The sequence below is a fragment of the Equus asinus genome, chromosome X (assembly GCF_041296235.1).
Source record: "Equus asinus isolate D_3611 breed Donkey chromosome X, EquAss-T2T_v2, whole genome shotgun sequence".
NCBI classification, from domain to species: domain Eukaryota; kingdom Metazoa; phylum Chordata; class Mammalia; order Perissodactyla; family Equidae; genus Equus; species Equus asinus.
The window spans coordinates 113849144-113868852 of NC_091820.1; the positions used below are offsets into that span (position 1 = coordinate 113849144).

General features: G+C 39.6%; 1 protein-coding gene across 6 annotated transcripts in view; it reads left to right on the top strand.

The window, feature by feature from the left end:
• The window catches only part of GRIA3 (glutamate ionotropic receptor AMPA type subunit 3), a 272052-nt gene that overhangs the window by 163310 nt on the left and 89033 nt on the right, over positions 1–19709 (top strand). For all 6 annotated transcript variants that reach the window (XR_011499627.1, XR_011499628.1, XM_070502043.1 and 3 more), the window contains 2 exons: positions 863–916; positions 18183–18344. Coding sequence is in view for 4 of the 6 variants with exons in the window: in XM_070502043.1 (XP_070358144.1) it covers positions 863–916; positions 18183–18344 (216 nt within the window). In the remaining 2 variants the exon portion in view is untranslated. The remainder of the gene's footprint in view (positions 1–862; positions 917–18182; positions 18345–19709) is intronic.

Here is a 19709-nt window from a genome sequence, read left to right on the forward strand (position 1 = left end):
ACTTTGTAAACAATAAAGCTTGGTATTAATACAGTGTTACTCATGAAAATTATGATAAGAATGATGAACCAAGGCAGGGTTTCCCAGCCTCGGCACTACTGATATCTTTAGTTGGCTAATTCTTTGTTGTAGGGACTGTCCTATGCCTTGTGGGATGTTTAGCAGCATCCCTGGCCTCTACACACTAGATGCTAGTCACCCCTCCAAAATGTGACACTAAAAATGTCTTCAGACATTGCCAAATGTCCCCTAGGGTAAAATCCCATTCCCCACTGCCCTAAGGCATTGCATTCAGCACAAAAGATGTACAGATGGTCAGAAGTCTTTCATATTAAAGCAGAAAAAGGAAGGCAAACATTTTAGAAAAATTTTCCATAAGCAAAAGCAACCTCGATTAACCTGAAAATCCCATTAACCTCATTCCTTGAGCATTCTATTCCCTAAGCATTCCAGATGAAAAAATTGTACTGTACATTCTATTTTCTAATTTGTATGCGAAGTTCAGCCCATTTTCCATCTCAACAGCTAAGTACAGAAATCCAATTCATGGGTGGGAATCATCAGCTTGATTGCTTTTGCCATCTATTTTAAGTGACAATGATGCTACTGACCTGGAAGTTTAGAGAGCTTTTTTTTCCCCTGTTGTTGACATTTTTAACTTTGATATTAGCAATTCTTCCTGTATTCTCTGCCTCAAAATGAAATGCAATAAAAAGAAATCTGGTCCAATTAACTGTGATTTTACTGTATGCAAAAGACCTACCACTTTGTTGATCATTTAAAATTTACTCTAGCCATCCCATTGTGCAATTGAAAATGTCCTTCTTAAGTAAGTAATATTTCTTATTTCTTCTTTCTGCAGGTTGTGATCCTGGGGAAACATTCAAGAGGTTATCACTACATGCTTGCTAACCTGGTAAGAACAAGCAGAGCTTAAGTTTCCCAGGGCAATATATTCTATTTAGTTCGTGTCATCTGTAATCATCTAAAAGAGAAAAACGTGAAGTACCTAATGTGTTCTCTAAATGCTTGGAGAAATGAGTCAGTAAATACCCAAACCTGAATGCAATACTCTGTTTTCAATTCTGTTGTCTCTGTTTTAGCTGTGAAGCTTATTTTCTCTTCTCCTTTAAAAAATAGTAATTTGATATGATTCTTCACTGATTACTCTTGGATTCAATTTGGATTTGAAATGTAAACTCTTTTACCCAGGTTTGAAATGTAAGGCAAGGGACAAGGGGACACAGGAAACTGAATCTTTCCCCAATTAATCCAAGTGTATGTACATGTCACTACTGGATTTGTCTTTCCAGAAGCAGACCACTACCAAATCTTTTCAAACCAGATGCCAGAAATAGATTTGAACATGGAACATTAAGTGACCCTGCCAAAGTCTATAGCCACCTTTCTGCTCATAATAAAACACAACTTGAATAGATACCTTCAAACTTCTCATACCTTTAAAATGTGTGAGATTCTTGAAGGTAGTATTTCATTAAGCTTAGTTTATAGCTCTTCTTTCTCTAAAAGAACAGTTGGTTTAGGAATTAACAAAATGGCTTCTAAATTAGTAATATCTGTTTGGCAGAGGTTCTGAATAATACTATCTCCATGAAATGAAAGAGAAATGTTAAATTATCATTATGATACTAAGAATCTATTAAGTTAATACATAACGTGAGTTCTAACCCCAATTTTGTTTCATTAGCACAAGAGAATCATTATCATTACAGAGCTCTTAAACCAAAAGAATAGCAACAAAGGTGAAAGATTATTGTAATTATATTCTTAGATTTCTTAAATCAAAGAAAAACATTTGGTTTTAATAATGAATATTTTTCAAATGAGAAAGGAAATGTTACTTAAACCTTTCTCAGGAAATATGTACATTCAAACAATTTATAAGATGAAGATTAGAGCTACTGCTTTGAAATGTAGTGTGCATCTTCTCCAAAAGAGCACTTCAGTCCGTTTTGGGGATAAATGAATCGACTCTTAGGAGAAGTCTCGATTCTTAATTTGTATCTGAATACATTCAGTTTGTTTTCTAGGCAACAAATAAATAAAGGATGTTTGTTGACTCATTGGAGGTTAGACTAGGACTTGTCAGGAAACATGGAGGTCTCAGCAAGGCACCTGAAGCTGTCATTGATGTGTTTTTACCATTTCTTTCTCACCAATAGATATTTCACTTTCCTTCCTTCCTTTCATCCTTCTTTCCTTCCATCCTTCCTTCCTCCCACCCTCTCTCCCTCCCTTCCTTCTTTCTTCCCTCTCCCTTTTCCTTTTCCTCTACCTTATACATCCTAGGGTTCACCCATCACTGACGGTATGTGAGATGACTTTAGGTAGTGCACACACAAACTTTTTTTTGTCATAATGGTAATGTATTTATTTAATATGTATTAGGAAAATATAAAATGAGCACATCAAAATCCAAATTTTATGGCTATTATTACTTTATACAGGGCTAAAGTAGAGACTTAACAACAAATGAAATAATTTTTTAAGGTGTCAAATATGTCAAGTGAACAATAGCATGAGGGATAAATGGATAAAACAAAATCTGTCTTTTGTATATGCCGTTGTGGTGGCACATGGACAACTGAAGTTTGGGAAAGAGCATTGATCTGGGGGTCGGAAAGTTTGGGTTGTCATACTGACTTTGCTATTAGCTAGCTATGGGACCTTGGGTAAGTCACTTCACCTCTGTGGACCTCAAGTTCCTTACTGTAAAACTCGGATGGGAATGGGGAGTTCATTGATGTATTGATTGGGTCCTTGGGAAGCAGATGATAAGATATAACCAGAAGTGCAAGATATTTATTGGGAGTAATACCCGTGAAAGATAAAAGGGAGAGGAGCACACGTAGGAAGGGAGAGCTTCAGACCACAATTCAGGTCTGATGTCGGTGAAGGAAGGGGAAAGGAAGGAATTTTGATAAGAAGAGCTTCAGCCTGTGGTATAGCTCTGAGAAAGTCTTGGCCAGCACAACTGGGAGCTCTGGTGCAAAGTCTGCACATAGAGGAACCCCATGCTGCCCCAAAAGGTGAGCCACTGTACCCCTGCCTTGCTCAGTCATTGGCTGGCAGCTGGCCAGGAAGCACACACCTCCAGCTTGAAAGCTGAGGCAGACACTGAAGGCACCTGAAGCTGGAGGTTGTCAGCTAACTCAACTCCTTCAGGCCAGTTCTGTCTTAAAGGGAGATCTCAGCAATGCACATCAATGGCTGTCTCAGTTGGCCTAAGATGACCAGATGATCTAAAAGACCTTTCCCATTCTAGAATTCTAACTTGGCCTCACTAATCCTACTGACAATCCTTTAGATGAGCTTTGGTTTCAACTTTGAGACCCAGACCTCACTGAAATGAGAGCCTGTGGAGTAATAGAACTGCAAGAGAGAATCACTAGGACAAGGTTAGGGAAAAGAATGGTAAACTGAATGCCTAATACAGAACTCAAAATTATGAGACCTTGGGAGGCTTCCTACTACAAGAACAAGCAAAGTCTGTTCCTTCAGAAAGAATGTAATATACAGTATCACGTCAACATGAACTCATCCACCATGCTTTGAGCCACCACTCCTTCTCTTTCTCTAGTGACCTTCTTTTCATTTGAACTCAGCCATGTTTTTTCCTAAGTCCCTGTACTCTATATCAAATTGCATATGTTCAACAGAAATAGGAAATGTTGCCAATCTCTGACAAAAATAATGAGACAGATTATCCCTATAATGGTTTCTAGATTTTTTAATCAGATAAAAATACCACAAACACCTCCACCAAAGATACAAACACACATACGCACACAGCAAACCAAAACTATTTAGAAGTCATTCAGATGGTCAGAAAAGGGCAAGTGGAGCTAAGATGTTTCCTTTCAAGATGAGCCATCTGACCTTTCAAGATGAGCCAGCTGGGTGAAAACTGAGGACATATACACAGGGGAACAAAGTCTAATCTGAATCTTGGCGTAACAACAGCCCAGAACCACTGCCTTCTTCTACAAATGCAAAGTCAAAAACAGTCACACTGCTTACCCAAGCCTTCTGGAATCACCTGCACCAGAGCCCCAAGTGTCTCCTTTGCTACTGAGCTCCATCTATCTGGCAAAGACTTCTGTGTACTTTTATATGGATCTTCCCTGGTAGCAATCCCGAAGTAAGAAGACTTGGATAGCTCATGAATGCTTCAACAAAGGCCTTTCACAGGTCAGGATGTACATTTCAGAGTGAATAATAAGCCACAGAAAGTTCTAAATTATGGAAATCCCTGGAAGAAATAAAAGATTCCATCAGGAGCACAGGCAAGGGATGTGATCTGGTCAGGCCAGAAGTGGACATCCCAAAAGAGTAAGTAAGCCTCTTACAAATTCTGTATCGGTTGGTGATGTCATTGCTTTTGAGGGGTTGTTCCATAATCAATTGTTGTTTTCTCTTCCAGGACTCTCTCTAAGGTGGTAATGTTTCTCTACTCAAGTTCCAGACGTAACCAGCATTTATACAATTTATCAGTCAAGCAACCTTTCTTTCATGGTGAGGTCCTGGATCAGGATCCTTTACATTGCATTCCCAGACAATGTATTGTGATTTAATTTTTTCATATATGTCAGTAATAGTGTGCAGAACTCTAGACTAACCATAGGCATAATGAAAAAAGCACCAGACCAGGAGCTAAGAGACAGGTTTGTATCCCAAGAATTCTTCTGACTAGCCTTGTGACAAACCAAACCACTCTGAACCTGTTTCTTAATGCAAAATGGAGAGTTAGACCAGATTGCTATTTCCCAAAGTGTGCTATTTGTACACGAGATGATTTTAGGTAACACGTGGCAAAACTTTTTCTTAAACTGATTAGTTTTGAATTTATATTAAATGTGTATTAGAAAAAGATAACAATCCCATCAATTCCGTGATTTTACAGATACCATTCCTTAGAATGAGGCTAAAGTAGATAGGTTAAAAAAATTGAGTCAATGTAAAGAAAAATATTAGGTAAATTATAGTTCAGATCATCCATCTATGTGGCAAAAAATTATAAAGGTGATTATTAATGACTAAAATTTGGAAAACACTCCAAGGTCACTTTCAGCTCTACATTTCTTCCCTTATGGAGGATCAGTTTGGACTAAGGAAGGCTAGGAGTGAGAGTATAGGCACAGCAGCTGGGTAAACACTGAGGACATAAATGGGGGATCCCTGTTATCCTTTAAGATATCATCATAAGGCAGACTGAAGCCTTAAAATCAGTCCTGGCGGGCAAAAGCCAAGACAGGTGTGAGGACCCCTAACTAAGTTCTAAACAGAGCTGAGGATCTGAAGAATCAATCAAAACCTCTAGCAGCTGACACAAAACGAATTGGATCTGGGTTAAGATGGTCCAACAACAGATGTTCAGTACCCAGTCCCCAAAATAAGACCAAAGAAACCCAACCTCAAGCATTTGAGGTACTCACAGGAGAACATGAGCCCTAATAGGACTCATTCAGTACTGCATCAGTTAATCACTACCTTAGAAGACCCAATAGTTTCCCTCCCTAAGTTGAGATTGATCCCAGAGTTGGGGACAGTTGTTGACCTTGCAAGCGGAAGTTTGGTAATGTCAGCTGCCAGCGGTAGAGGGCCACAGGAGCAAGCAAAGCAGGCCATTGTGCTAGGGAGAAAAGGGGAAGGAAGCTAAGGTATCTTAGATTCCTTCCTGCTGTGCTAGCTGTTCTGTTTAGACTTCTCATTTAATAGTCTCAGAACTCTTATGAGGAGAGATTTCTTCCCCACCCACCTGCTCAAGCTTTTTAGAGATCAGGAAATGGGCTCAGAAAAGATATGTTACTTGCCCAAAGTCTCGTAGCTAATCCCCTGCCAAACAAGGATTCCAATTCAGGTTGGTCAGACTCTTGATAGAGCACCATGCTCTTCCCATTTTACCAACTCAAGCATTTCAGTGAGACTGAAGGCCAGCCTCCACAAAGGTCACGTAAGGACATTTGCAAAGACAAATGTATATGAATGAAGTATAAACTAGAAATATATGAGGGTAAAGTGATCAGGGAGAAAAAGGCTTCAAAAAAAAGGGTAGCTTTATGAACTGGAGTTTGAAACCTATCCAAGGGCCAATATGAAAGTATCTATGTATCTTAACAGGCACCAATTACATCTCCATCACTCTCTTCCCTCCTACCACATTCCCTCTTCTCTCTCTCTCTCTTCCTTTCCCGTACTCTCTCTCATCCCCCTTCTTTCTCTTGCTTTCTCTTCTCTCTCTCTCCATCTGCCCCATTCATATTAGTATGCCAGGAAATAATAATGGGGGTACTAGATTACATCTAATTTTTTCAAAATTTTACTAAGATGAAACATTACTCATAAAATAGAACCCAAAAGACGCAGCCAGGAGTGGCCTAAGCTTGAAGAAGTGAATTCTGCAGCTTGCCAGGTCTTGGGGTGTACCTTAAACAGAGAAGGGCACACTTTGTTTAGAGAGAAAACAAATTCGAATGAGATTGAGTCATGCTGTTTTGCTTGCCAATAACAACTGTTCCCTTCTGCTCCCTTCCCCTTCCAGGCCTTCTTGTTCTGTTCTCTACTCTTTCCTTTCCTTTGTTCTTCCATTTTTAATGTTCTAAATAAAAAATTCAAATGCTCAAAGCCACGTGTTGTGATCACTGACACCTCAGCAGATGGCATGTAAACACAGAGCTCACTGGGCTGGAGCCTGGCCTTACAGGCAAAGGAGGTGGGCTTGAAGGGAAAACCTCCCACTGGTCCCAAATGGCAGGAGCCCAGTCACCTCCCCTGAGTACACAACCTCACTGGCGGCTCAGGATTCACTTTCTTCTCCATATGAAGATAGGATTCAGCAGAGCATCAAGGAAGCAAGGAGTGGGGACTGGGCTGGGGTCCAACTTCCTACCATGCATTTAGAAAGGTACAGGCACTTGTCAGCTTAAAGTAGCCAACTTGAAAACTCTTGTTCTCCCTGTCTAAAAATGCCTCCATTATAGTCAGCCATCCATTTCTTTCTGTCTTTCTCTCTCTCTCTGTGGCTGCCTGAAATTAACCAGGAAAGATCACTTCCTATCCAATGTTCCAGCAAGATGAATTGAAAGAATTCTGTTTTCTCCCCCAGGCTCCCCAGATCATATCCTCTAAAACAGTGCTTCTCAAACTGCAAACGAGGGCCAGTTTTTTCCCCCACATCTTCACAGACCAATAAAAGTGCAACAAAAATAAATTACTAAAAAACATGAAATAAACAAAACAAGATATATAAAATACAAGCTCAAATTTTTTAGTATTAGATTCAACAGCCATAATACTATTCTGTCAAATTGGTATAACAGTTTCTAAAGGTTTACTCTCAATTTCTTTCCTTATATCATCTCATACTGGTAACAAACAGCAGACCAGCACCAGTCCACACACACTTTGGGCAGTACTGCTCTACAGATCTTTATAGTAAGTTATTTTTTCTCTATGCCACTTGTATGCCCAATACCTTGTTCACTCCACTGCAAGGAAGACAGAGGGCAGTGTCCTTAAGAACTTTATAATTATACTGGACAGACCAAACTTGCACAGCTTGTGATAATTGACATGAAGATAGAATAGGTGCTGGGACAGGGAATGAAGAGGTGGCAGAGTGTAGGGAATCAAAACTCTGTATAGCGTGGCCAGAGAACTCCTTTCAGAAAAGGTGACTTTGAAATGGTGAGAAAGATCCACTTATATGAAGAATCAGGGAAAGTTCATGCAATGCATAGGGAACAGCATATGCCAAGGTCCTGAGACAGAATAGAGCTTGATCTCTTCTCTCAACTGTCAGAAAGCAATTTTGGCTAGAGCAGAGTGAGTGACAAGATCCAGATTATGTCAGACTTAGTAGTAGGCCTGGTTAAGGAGTTTTAGCTTTTTTCAACAGCCACAGAAAGCCGCTAAAAAATTTCAGGCAAGGAAAGGACATGATCTGATTTTTGCTTTAAAAAAATCAGTGTCAAATGAATAGATCTTATGGTATTTAAATTATACCTCAATATAACTATTAATAAAAAGGAGACCAGTGGCTATTTTTCCCCACTAATAGCACTATGTCAACTTGTAATTATTTCTATATTCATACAAATAACTCCCACTGAACTAAAGTGCAGTGAGGTCAGGGACCAGGTTTGATATGGCTCACTATTGTACCAACAGATAGCATTTAGAGGGTTTCAAAGTATATTTGTTGATTAGATTAGAGAATAAAACAGTGAGTGAACAATACAAGCAACCTGTAATCAAGTGCTAATTTATATGGTGTAATCTTCAACGCTACATATTATACCTTCCCAGGAGGATGGACCTGCTTCTAGAAAAAGACTTGTGTCTCTCATTAGCAACCTGATAACTTTAGTCATCACAATTACTTTGCATTTCTCTATCAAAGCATCACCCAAATGAACAATTCAAATGGCACTAAAGACAGAGCCAGCCTTCATCCAAATTATGAGCTAGATACTTGTCTTTGGCAGCCTTCCAAGACTCATTCTGCTGTTTTCATCTTCTCTGTAGGCAAACAATCTTTCCCATTTCTCACCTGTAATCTACCATCAACTCAATGAAAGTCACTCAACTTATCTTGTCTCTGTTTTCCTCTCTGCATAAAATATACCTTAACAATAGTATTATATGAAGGAAATCTCCACATAATATCTTAAAAATAGATGCTCTAAAATAAGCCTTGACTATATTTATTTCTAACTTTCAGTTATCCACACTCCCAGAAGGAAACTGAATTGCAGTATGTATAAGTCAAGGGAGACAGGATAATAGTAAAGTCACTTGAATCTTTGGAAGATTGAGTTGTCTGGCTATTCTCAAATCAGAGGCACTCTGTGTTTAGATGCCACTTGTGTAACTAGTATCGTGCAACTGGTATCTGTGTCAAAGATGGCCCAGGAGAATTAATCAAGGGTAGCTTATAAGGCCCTGCATGAACTGCTTAGGCACAAAGGTCATGAGTGCTTTTATAGAGTTGCATTCAGATGTGGGCAACAGTGCACCGGATCAAACAAAGCAGATGTGATGCGATTGAGAAGGGCTACAACTGATGAAATATGCCAGAACTTACAAATACAGATGAGTAGTTTCCCTCTGAAAGGAATAACCTCTGGAGATTATATACATATTTTCAACAAATATTGCCATTGTTGCTCAGAGGCAAATAGTCAAGTGTACAGATACTTAGAACATAGAAACTGAGAAAGTAAAGTTTCAACTCACCCTATCTGTGAGCAGTAGGATTGCCTCCAATCTTTTTCTGCCTTCTCTCACCTCTTTTAATGTCTCCCTCTGTGCACAGTTTACTGGCCAGCCCAAAGGAAAAGATACCACTGTGGCAGTTAGCAAAAAATCCCAACAATTTCAACCAAACAGAACTGGTGAAATGCAAGCAACACTAGAATTTGATAAGCCTTGTCTAAGCACACAATAATCATTGAGTATCTGATCATCACACTTCTAGTTATTAAAATCCCCATGAAATAATAAAATGGGCTTAATAGAAATTCCACTCAGTACAGCAAGTAATTCCAAACCTTGGAGTCATTCAGCAATGATGTTGTAGGGTGTACACATATTACACAGAAGGCAAGAGAAGGCCTACAATAATGAAGGAGGACAAAAGCCCTTAAGCAGTCATCGGTGTGCAGGAGCCTATGTAATTATTGGCAAAAAAGGAGCACAATTGGCCCTCTTACAACTTGGTAGAGGATACAAAGACAAATTTGATATAGATGTTTCTTATTATTGTACTAATTGAAATGGTTTTTAAAGAGTTAAATTTCAATAGAGACACCCAGAGCTATAAATGATGAAGTGGGGGCCCTTTCTAGACAAAGGAAACAAAACAGACAAAATACTACCAAGGTTAAAAAGGGCATGAGGTGGCTAGAGCATGAGGTCTATTGAAGGAAATGGTGTGGATGAGGTCAGGGGAGTAGAAGATCACAGATAATGGAAATCCTTGAAGGCCACGTCAAGATATTCAGCTGTTAATATGTCTGTTGAAAGTAGGGAATCAGTGCAATGATTTAAGGAAAGGAGTATTATGCTCTAACCGGTATTTTAGAAAGGCAGATTTATTATGTGAACTATAAACTGGAGAGGTAAAGAACTGAAAGTCAGAGCACCAACTAGGAAGCTAGGTCAGTAATCTAGGCCAGTGGTTCTCAAATCCACTTGTACTTCAAAGCCACCTGTTGAGTTTATAAAAATACAGATGCTTGGGCCCCACACCCAGTGATTCAGTAGGCCTAAAGTGCCATTGGTTGAAAGAAGGGATACAGGACGAGGAAGAGATGTTAAGGAAATATAATAACTTTGCTTTGAGGCATATTATTTTTAAGACGCATATGGAATATGAAAGTTAATTTAGTCGGCAGACAGTTAGAGAAGGGGTTCTAGAGGACAAGAGAGCCTCTAACTGGAGAGTCATTAGTGTCTCATTCAAAGTGAATTCAAGTTGAAAAGTCCAAAAGAAGCAAGAAATTAATTTGTTTTATAGACACTAATGCCTCAAAATGTAACAAATTCTTTGGCTGAGGTACTATGTGTGATAAGTACTATCCTTTTGAAAAAGTAAGTTCTCAGAGCCCAAGTATATGAGATCATGACTGTGTGCCCCACACTCAAACACTCCAAATTAAAAATGGAAAAAAAGGCAAAGAAATTCTGATATCTTTGATTAGATAGGAGATGCCAGAAGAAACTGGTTTTCAAGCAAAAAATTAACGGCTGTGATTCATCAAAGGGATAGAACAGTTGCTATAAAACTGCTTAAACAAAACGACACGTCCTTTCCTAGAAAAATAGCAAAGAAATCTATGGAAACGTATTTTGTCTTTGGTAAAAACATATTATTATAAAATATATAATTTTAATAGCAGATGAAGCTCAATGAGCAAATAGAATTCATGATATAGAAATTTCCTTTGAAGTCAGACATGGTAAAATGCATGTATTACATAAAAGGATATGGGTTTTCTGTCCTTTTTCGAGCAGCTGCCATTGGAACAAGTGCTCATTCAGGCACTTCAATCCTGAAACAAAAGTCGGAACAAACTAAAAAGACTTTAAAAATTTTAAACCAAATCTTAATTTTGTTCTGAACCAAGGGCATGAGTTAAAAGGTAAAAACTTGTAAACTCGCTTACCACATATTTAAATCATTAATCAAACTTATGCTCTTTCTGGAGACCAAGATTTTCTGATAATAGTAATTTTAGGTGCATTTCTATTCACACATACTGCTGTCTGGTCGCTGCACTACTTCTACTCACAGCAGTGTTCAGAGGACGGGGGAAGTGGAGTATGAGGAGGAGGCTGGGCCTGTGGCACAGATACCTGAGTGGGAGTAGTTAGAATATGTCTGACCAAAGGAGGCCTCATGAGAGTGATCGGAGCTAACTGGCTGAGGGAACTGTGTCCCACGTGCATGTTTCTGTCAGGGAGGAGTGAGGATGGATCTTGCTAGAAAAGGTCACATGATAAACACTGACCAGTTAAGAGGCAACTTCAGGGGTGGAGTCTCAGGTAACTGGCTGTGGAGAATAATTACACTTCTGGCAACCAGATAGATAGTATGCATGCTTTCCTCTGCCTCTCTCTACCCCCGGCAACCCCATCTCTTTACTCTTTTATTTCTTGGGTCTGTATGTTGAAAGCCTAACTGCTTCACTAGTTTTTACAGAAGTTTTAGGCAACCAGGGTCTCTAAATTTCCCACATAGAAGATTATAGGTGGCCATCGTCAAGTGCTGGTAATCATAGGAAGGAAGAAAATGGGAGACTAGGAGGCAAGAAACATCTCCCTTTAGCCAGAAGCTCTCTCCTAAAGCATCTGTCTCTACATCTTACCCCCACCCTTTCCCCTGTCCACTTTTCTTTTTTTGTGTGTGAGGAAGATTGGCCCTGAGCTAACATCCATTGCTAATCATCCTCTTTTTGCTTGAGGAAGATCATCCCTAAGCTAACATCTGTGCCAATCTTCCTCTATTTTGTATGTGGGACACTGCCATAGCATGGCTTAATGAGTGGTGTGTGGATCCACACTCAAGATCTGTACCCACAAACCTCAGGCCACCAAAGCAGAGCATATGAACTTAACCACTACACCACTGGGCCTGCCCCTCCACTTTTACCGATTGGCTTTTGGGTGATAAAATCTGTGTGGGCAACTTTACAAAGCCTTCAGGGATGCCAGAGACTTCAATTCTCAAAAGAAGAGATAGAATGTCAAGTCCCACTTGTAGATTACAATATGAGAGAACGAAATTGGCCAGGAGCTAGGAAACTAACTATTTTGCCAGAGGTGCTCATATAATATCCATTTCCACACTCCTTAACCTTCTGTTAGAGATCGGTGCTGGATGGCTGACACTCTTACAATACTTCTTTATAAGGTTTAGGGAGGAAAGAGGATCAAAATTCCCAAAAGTGCAGAGTTTGGGTGGCAGACTTCAAGAAAAGATCACCAAAAGGTAACAAGAAAAGAGCAGATCAGGAACCACTAACTTCTAATATTTCCCATCCTACCACTCTCTCCCCTTCCTCCTTTCCCCTGATAGGATCTGTGGTGGTCAAACTATTTCTCCTAACTTGTATCATCTTGCCACTATGTTCTCTCCATCATCACCATTTTATTGTCCTTCTCAGACACTCTGGTTGTTGTATGGGCTCTTATCTGTGTTGTTGTCTTTAGATTGGTTTCAAGGATTCACAGCCTCGATTTTACCACCTTGACTGCTGTGGGTGTCTTGCAGAATGAAAAATTTTTAAGAAGATAGTATAGAAAGATGTATCCCCTTACTATTTTGGAGTATTACAGAAAGAGTTCCAGGAACCTGACACCTCCTGCGCTTTATCTGGATCCTCAATCCTGAGATAACTGTGACGCTCAGCCTTCTTCTTTTACACCATGTTAACATATCTTCTCATACTTGCTAAATGTTTTATGGCCACCTCTCCCCCATCAGTGTCTTTGATGAGCCTGTGAGAAAAATCAGGCCTCTGTTTTCAATCCTTATAGACTATGGTTTCTCACAACAACAGTGGAATGCAGCAATTTGTGAAGGAAACAGTATATGCATTACAAAATTAAATACAGATGGAAGGTGGTCCAGGAACCAGCTGCCTCCCGCCCTTTCTTCAGCACCATTCTCCTAATTTCCATCTTTCTGCCCCTGACCTTCCTCTATTTTCACCTTTAGCATCCAGATGCTTAGTGTTCATCCTTGTCGTGCTAGTGGCTTTATGGAGGTTTTAGACAGACTCAGTTTCAGTATTCTCAACTTGATGCCCTTTTGTGGCCAACTTTTAAACAGAAATCTAGCAAGAGTCATGGACAAGTGAAATGCCTTAAAATAATGAGATAATAGTGAATCTGGACCAGGAGCCAGTCAATTCCAGCCCCTTAGCTAGAACTTGTACCCCAACTTTTAATTTCTATAACTATCTTTTATTTTCCCCTTTATCATCCAGATGGTTGAAGGTCATTTCTGTTGCATTAGCGTCTGTATGGAGGTTTTAGACAGACATCAATAGTCCCACCTCTGGGTCTCTGTGTAGCCAACTCAAGAAATGAATTTTGGCAAGAGTTATGGACAAGTGAGATGTCTTAAAACAGTCATACAGGTGGAGAAAGTGAACCAGGAGCCAGCCAACTTCTCCCCTGAGTCAGAACATTTCTCCTAACTTCCAACATTCTACCAGACCCTCCCTGCCACCATCATTTTGTTTCCCTCTTTATACACTCTGTTTTGTGTTCTCCTGTTCTGTTTTAGTGTCTTTACATTGGTTTTCAGGATACATGGCCTCAATATAAACACTATGAAGATTGTGTGCATCTGGCCCAATGACTAAAATCAAGCAACATATTATGGAAAAGTGTAGTGCCTTAAAATTTGGATAGCAGAGCAAGAGGACCAGGAGCCTGACGCCTCTTACTTATTAGCCAGAATCCATCTCTGTACTCTCCAGTCCTGCCACTCTCTCCCCTTCCTTATTTCCTGTCTACCTATTGTACGTTTGCCAATCAGCTTTCTTGTGATAGTTATTCACCGAAGCTGTGGGTAGAACAAGTCCCAATTCACAACTTTCTCAACTATAGTTGTACACTACTCTAGAAACTTAGAGAAATTTTTTAAAATGGGGTTATGTAGGAGGTGGACCAGGAACCAGCAAAATCTCTGTCCTTAGCCATCTCCTCTCTCCTAACTTCTAATCTTTCTGCCACTGATGTCCACCCTTTTATGTTCCCCTTTTACCACTTATACGTTTGGTGATCATCTCTGTTGTGTTCATCTCTTTTGAGAAGTTTTCAGAGACTCAGCCTCAATCTGACCACCTTGAAGACTGTGGTTCACCAGCCTAAGGAGGACATCTAACCAGAGGTTATGAATAGGTGGAATATCTTAAAATAATAGGGTAGTAGGAGAAGGAGGCCCAAGAGTCAGCCAGCTCCCACCTTAGCCAGCACTTCTCTCCTAACTTCCATCTTCCTACCAGTTACTTCTACCCGTCGATTGCTTCATTTTTCTTTCTGGATATTGTGTCAGTACCTGTGCTGCGTTAGTGTCTTTATGTAGGTTTAGGGGGTTACTCAGCCTGCCTTATGAGTGCAGGTGTCATAACCATACAAATTTATTAAAAATTATTATGGAAACGTATAATGCCTTAAAATGTTGAGATAGGAGGAGGAGTACCAGAATCCAACCCGAGGTTAAGCTGAACCTCTCTCCAGATTGCCATCGTCCTTCCCTCTCTCTCTTTGCTCTTTTCCCTTCTTACCTGTTGGATGTCAGCTCTGCTGTGTAAGTGTCTCTGAAGAGGCTGTAGAGAGAGTCAGGCTTTAATTTTTACAATTTTGTGTACTGTCAGTAGCCACTTGATCCATGGAATTTAGCAACATTTGATACAAAAATAAAATTCTTTTTTTAAAAATGTATCAGAAATAGAAAGATGATTAAGAGTCAACCAACCCCTGCCGATTAGCCAGAACAGCTTTCTGTATATCACCCCTCTCCACCATCCCCATCCTTTCTCTTTTCCCCTTCTACTTACTTGATATTAGTTGATCAGCTCTACTGCGTTAGTGTGTTTTCAGAGAGTTTAAGGAGAATCCAGCCTTGATTATCTCAACCTTGAGGACTGTGGGTTGCTGCATCTAAACGCTGGGCACCAGGGCGACATTCAAGCCATAGAGCCTGATTAGAGATTACAAAGAAGCAAAGTGTACACAAACGGGACAGGAGGAGAGGTAGGACCAGGAGCCAGCCAACTCTTGTCCCTTAGCAACAAGATCTCTCCTTTCATCTCCCTAAATACCTATTACCTCCTTTTTTCTTCTGCCACACTTTTGCTCTCTTCCTTTCGTCCATGGGGTTGTGTTAGTGTTTTCTGCCCATATGGACAGATAAGCCTGCAGGGAAGCCAGTAGGAACTAGTGTTGTAGAGGCTTTGCCAGCCACAAGAACAGTTTGAGGTGACCTTCCCCTGACTTTGCTTTATGCTACTGTGGGCGCATTTTATCCCTTGGGGACAGCCAGGCTGATTCCAGTCTGATTTGTGCCAAAACTCATTCCCAGGTATGTCTGTCATAAAACATGGATTGACTTAGAAAATTCTAGGTCCTCAGTAGTATGGTTGATGTGTGGTAGAAAGTTGAGTGCAGAGTATGCCTATGAAGATGTTTCCAATTACAATAGATTTATTGGAGAGGAAGACACCCAAGTGGAAATGTGTGGGGCCTGTGTGGCAGAGTGAAGCCTCCTGGGGGGCAAGTGGAGGTGATTGGTGAGGTAAATTTGAGTTGGACTCCCCCTTTTAGTATCCCTGCCAAAAAAAAGGTAGTGAGGGCAAATCTTTCTGGAAAAGAGTGAAATGGTAAGTAACCAGATGAAACTGCAGGCTCTATGTCTTAAGGCAGACGTGAGATTTATGGGATCCTTTCTCTCGCTCTCCCTTTTGTTAATTCTGTGTTGCCGTTTTAACTGTGATGGGTATTAGGTAAACAGGAGTGTGATGCTTATCAAAGTGTTAAGGGCACAAGAGATGCTGCTTCCTACTGCATGCTGTGGCCATTGACCCTGGGGACCAGGATGGTGGTAGAAGCATTCTCAACCCCTTTCTTTCAAGGAAGCGAGGTCCATTTTTCCAACCCAGGCTTTTCAGACCCAGGAGAGCACCAGAGAGTCCACTCTTCACCCCCACCAGCAAGCAGTGGCCAGTTGGTCAATGTTCTTGTGTAATACGTGTTAATTGACAAATATGGTTTAGCACAGTAAATGAATTAAACCTACTTGTTAAGGTTTTGTCTCAGCTCTTTATTTGTATATCTGTTTAGGGAGTGGAAGTGCGGAGTTGGGTAACAATTAGGCTTAAGCCCCAACTGTAGCCTCTGTAAGACTTTTTATACACAAGCAAGCCTCTCTGCGGGTTGCAATGGGAGAAAACACTGAGTCTTAGTTTCTCTCATGAAGGAGGCCTTTGGGAGAAAACTCATCCTGACAAGTTAATGGTAATTTTAAAAACACTTTGTGATTATCAGAAAGGAGGAATGATTCTCAGTGATGCAAACCATTTGGCTCTTTGTCCAGTCTCCATTGACTCATATCCCACTTATGAAAGGAAGAGGAAGGGGGCTGTGAGTAATAACTGAAAAAGCTGTTTCACTAAAATATTTTCTAAGACTACCTTGTTGCCCATATTAAAGAAATGTAACATTAAAAGAAATGGGGGTAGGGGTGGTGACTAGAGAGGCACACAAGAATGGCGATCCTGGATATTGGTTACATTCATGTGTTCAGTTTATGAAAGTTCATCAGGCTATATATACTTAAAGATATATGCACTTTTCTATATGATTATTATACTTCAATGAAAACTTAGAATGCAAAAAAACCTTTAGAGAACTAACAGGGATTTGTGTAACAGTGTATGCATTTATCAAAACTCATTAAGTGGTTCATTTAAGATTTGTGCATTACTTTTGATGTAAATTTTACTTCAAAAAAAGAAGAAAAGAAAAAAGGAACAAAGAAAAGGAAGGAAAGAAGAAGGGAAGAGCTACAAACATTGAACTCTAGTTAATGACCTGCGTGCCGAAGTCTTGGTATGAAGTATACTAATGTCTACAACTTACTTTGAAATGAATCCAAAAAAATGAAATGGTTTGATGGATGGATAGAAAAATTTTAATTGTAAAATCTGAGTAGTGACTATATGGGTGTTCACTGTACAGTTCTTTCAACTTTTCTTTATATTTGAAAATGTTATATTTAAATGTTGGGGAGCAGAATCAAAAGAGGGGAGGAAGAATTTTCCCCATTTCTTTATGAATATAAATGTTGACTTCAGCCCATTGAGGACCCAAATGCATCAGCAGCAATTAGCAAGAGACAGGTATCCAGCAGAAATAGCAGCAGTTCCTGGGAGATGTATCCCAGAAGATAGTAATGCCCAGTCGAGCTGGTGGTGCCCAGGTGGAGATGACTTGGTGTCAACCTGGAGAGACTCCTTCAAGAGGCTTAGGTGGCAGAGACACCAGACAGTAACCAGAGCATGAGAAGAAGAAAATGGTGGATGCTATGAAGTAGATGTCAAGACTCATTTATGGAGACATGTGAGACATACCCTGGGGTTTGTACCATCATATACAACCAAGCTGTCAGTTTTGCTCCTTGGCATTTCTCTAAGTCACAAATGTTGAAAGTACTCGTCATTAGAATCTGAAGCAAACTGCTGTGTTTGGCATGTTAAGCTGACAAGAAGTTTTTCATACCTCTAGCCAGAGCCAAGCTTTTTCAACATTTTCCAGTTATATGAAACATTACATTTGTGCTCAATGAAGAAAGACTATAAATAGGGGTAAATGAGACAAATCAAAACATTTGCTTGAAGTTGGCACCTATGTTTGTCTTAGGGCGTAATGACCTGGGAATTAGTCCATATCCAGAGGTTTTGTTTGTTGTTGTTGTTGTTATTGAGATATAATTCACATATAACATTGTGTCCAGGGTTTTCTTCGTTGTTAAAGAGTGATCCTGGGGAAGGAACTTTCATTTCCTCCTTAGCATTCTAACCAACAGATATGGTGAGTAAGAACTCACTACCTCCCACAATCACAATTCTCTTTCAATCTCTTTCTAGGGTTTCACCGATATTTTGCTAGAAAGAGTCATGCACGGGGGAGCCAATATTACAGGATTCCAGATTGTCAACAATGAAAACCCTATGGTTCAGCAGTTCATACAGCGCTGGGTGAGGCTGGATGAAAGGGAATTCCCCGAAGCCAAGAACGCACCGCTAAAGGTAATGTTCCATGGCATGTAGAAACCTTACAGCTTTTCAAAGCATCTCAGTCTGGCCTTTATATACTTACGGCCATCCTGTGATCAAGTGGTCTTCCCTCAGAAATGTTTCAAGTATGCTAAAACACAACTGCAGGTGATGCTGCTGCATTTGAAAACTAAACTCCCAAATAAAGAAGCTATTGAGAAGGAGGTCTTTTAAAACCGTGTTTGGGAATGTTAACTTAATTTTTTAATGAATTTCATTTGTAATATGCTCCTAACAATTTATAATATTACAAGAACCTGAGTCGGGCAAAGGGTAGGGGCAGCAGGAATGGGTAAGGAAGATTGATAGTCTGAAACAGAAAATTAGATTGTACATTATTTATGTGATTGCTTTGTGTTAATAAGTTTCATGAATCTCAGTACACCCAAGTGAATTAGGCTCTAATACAGGGTGCGTGTGGCCTATACGTATATTGAATGGAAATGTTTTCCTGCCTGCAAAAGTATCTTTAAAAATAATTAGATTACCTAAATTGCTCATTTTCATGAAACCAAGATAAGAATATTAAAAGTAGAATGTCATGCTTAAAGTGCACATTTTTCATATGTATTCCCTTATGGCTAGAAATCCTATTATTTAAAAATCAGAAATTAAAACAGACAAATTAGCAGAAAGTTATTCATGTTACACAAAGGATCTTTCAAATGTATTTTTTAAGTAACTATTCCCTCAGTGTATTGGTTCAAGTGTGAAACTGACTTTAAATTCTTCCTTCCTGATACGGTGAAAGTATGTATGTACCATGACTGTGGGATTCCTGTGATGAAGATAAGAGATGAAAGTAGGGTCAAGACCCTTCCCTAAAAAAGGAAACAGGAGGAGAATATTTTCTTTCTCATGGTTTCAAGATACCCATCCTCACAGCCTTCCTCCTTGGCAAGAATAGAATAAGGGAGAACAGTGGGGACATAGACCAAAGAAGAGACACATTCTGAATCACCTATGCAGGCCCACTCTGAATGGGTCACATCAGAACATAATACAAGTGGGACCTTACTTTATGCAATTGGTATGTTCTAGAAAAGTTGGGAGTTAAACATCATTTTTTCATTTATTTAAGCCACTCACCAGCTAAGTGGTACTCTGTATTTGTAATGATTGTATTATACATGCCAGATTTTTCCAGGACAGTCCTATTTTAAAACATTCTGTCCCATGGTCAGATCAAGTGTCCTCATGTTTCAATAAATATGGTCACAATCCCTATGATGAGTTCTTTTGCAGTTAAATCTTTTTTAAAGATGATTATTTTGTTTTATTTTTTATTGAGATAATTGACATATGACATTATATTAGTTTTAAGTTTACAATATAATG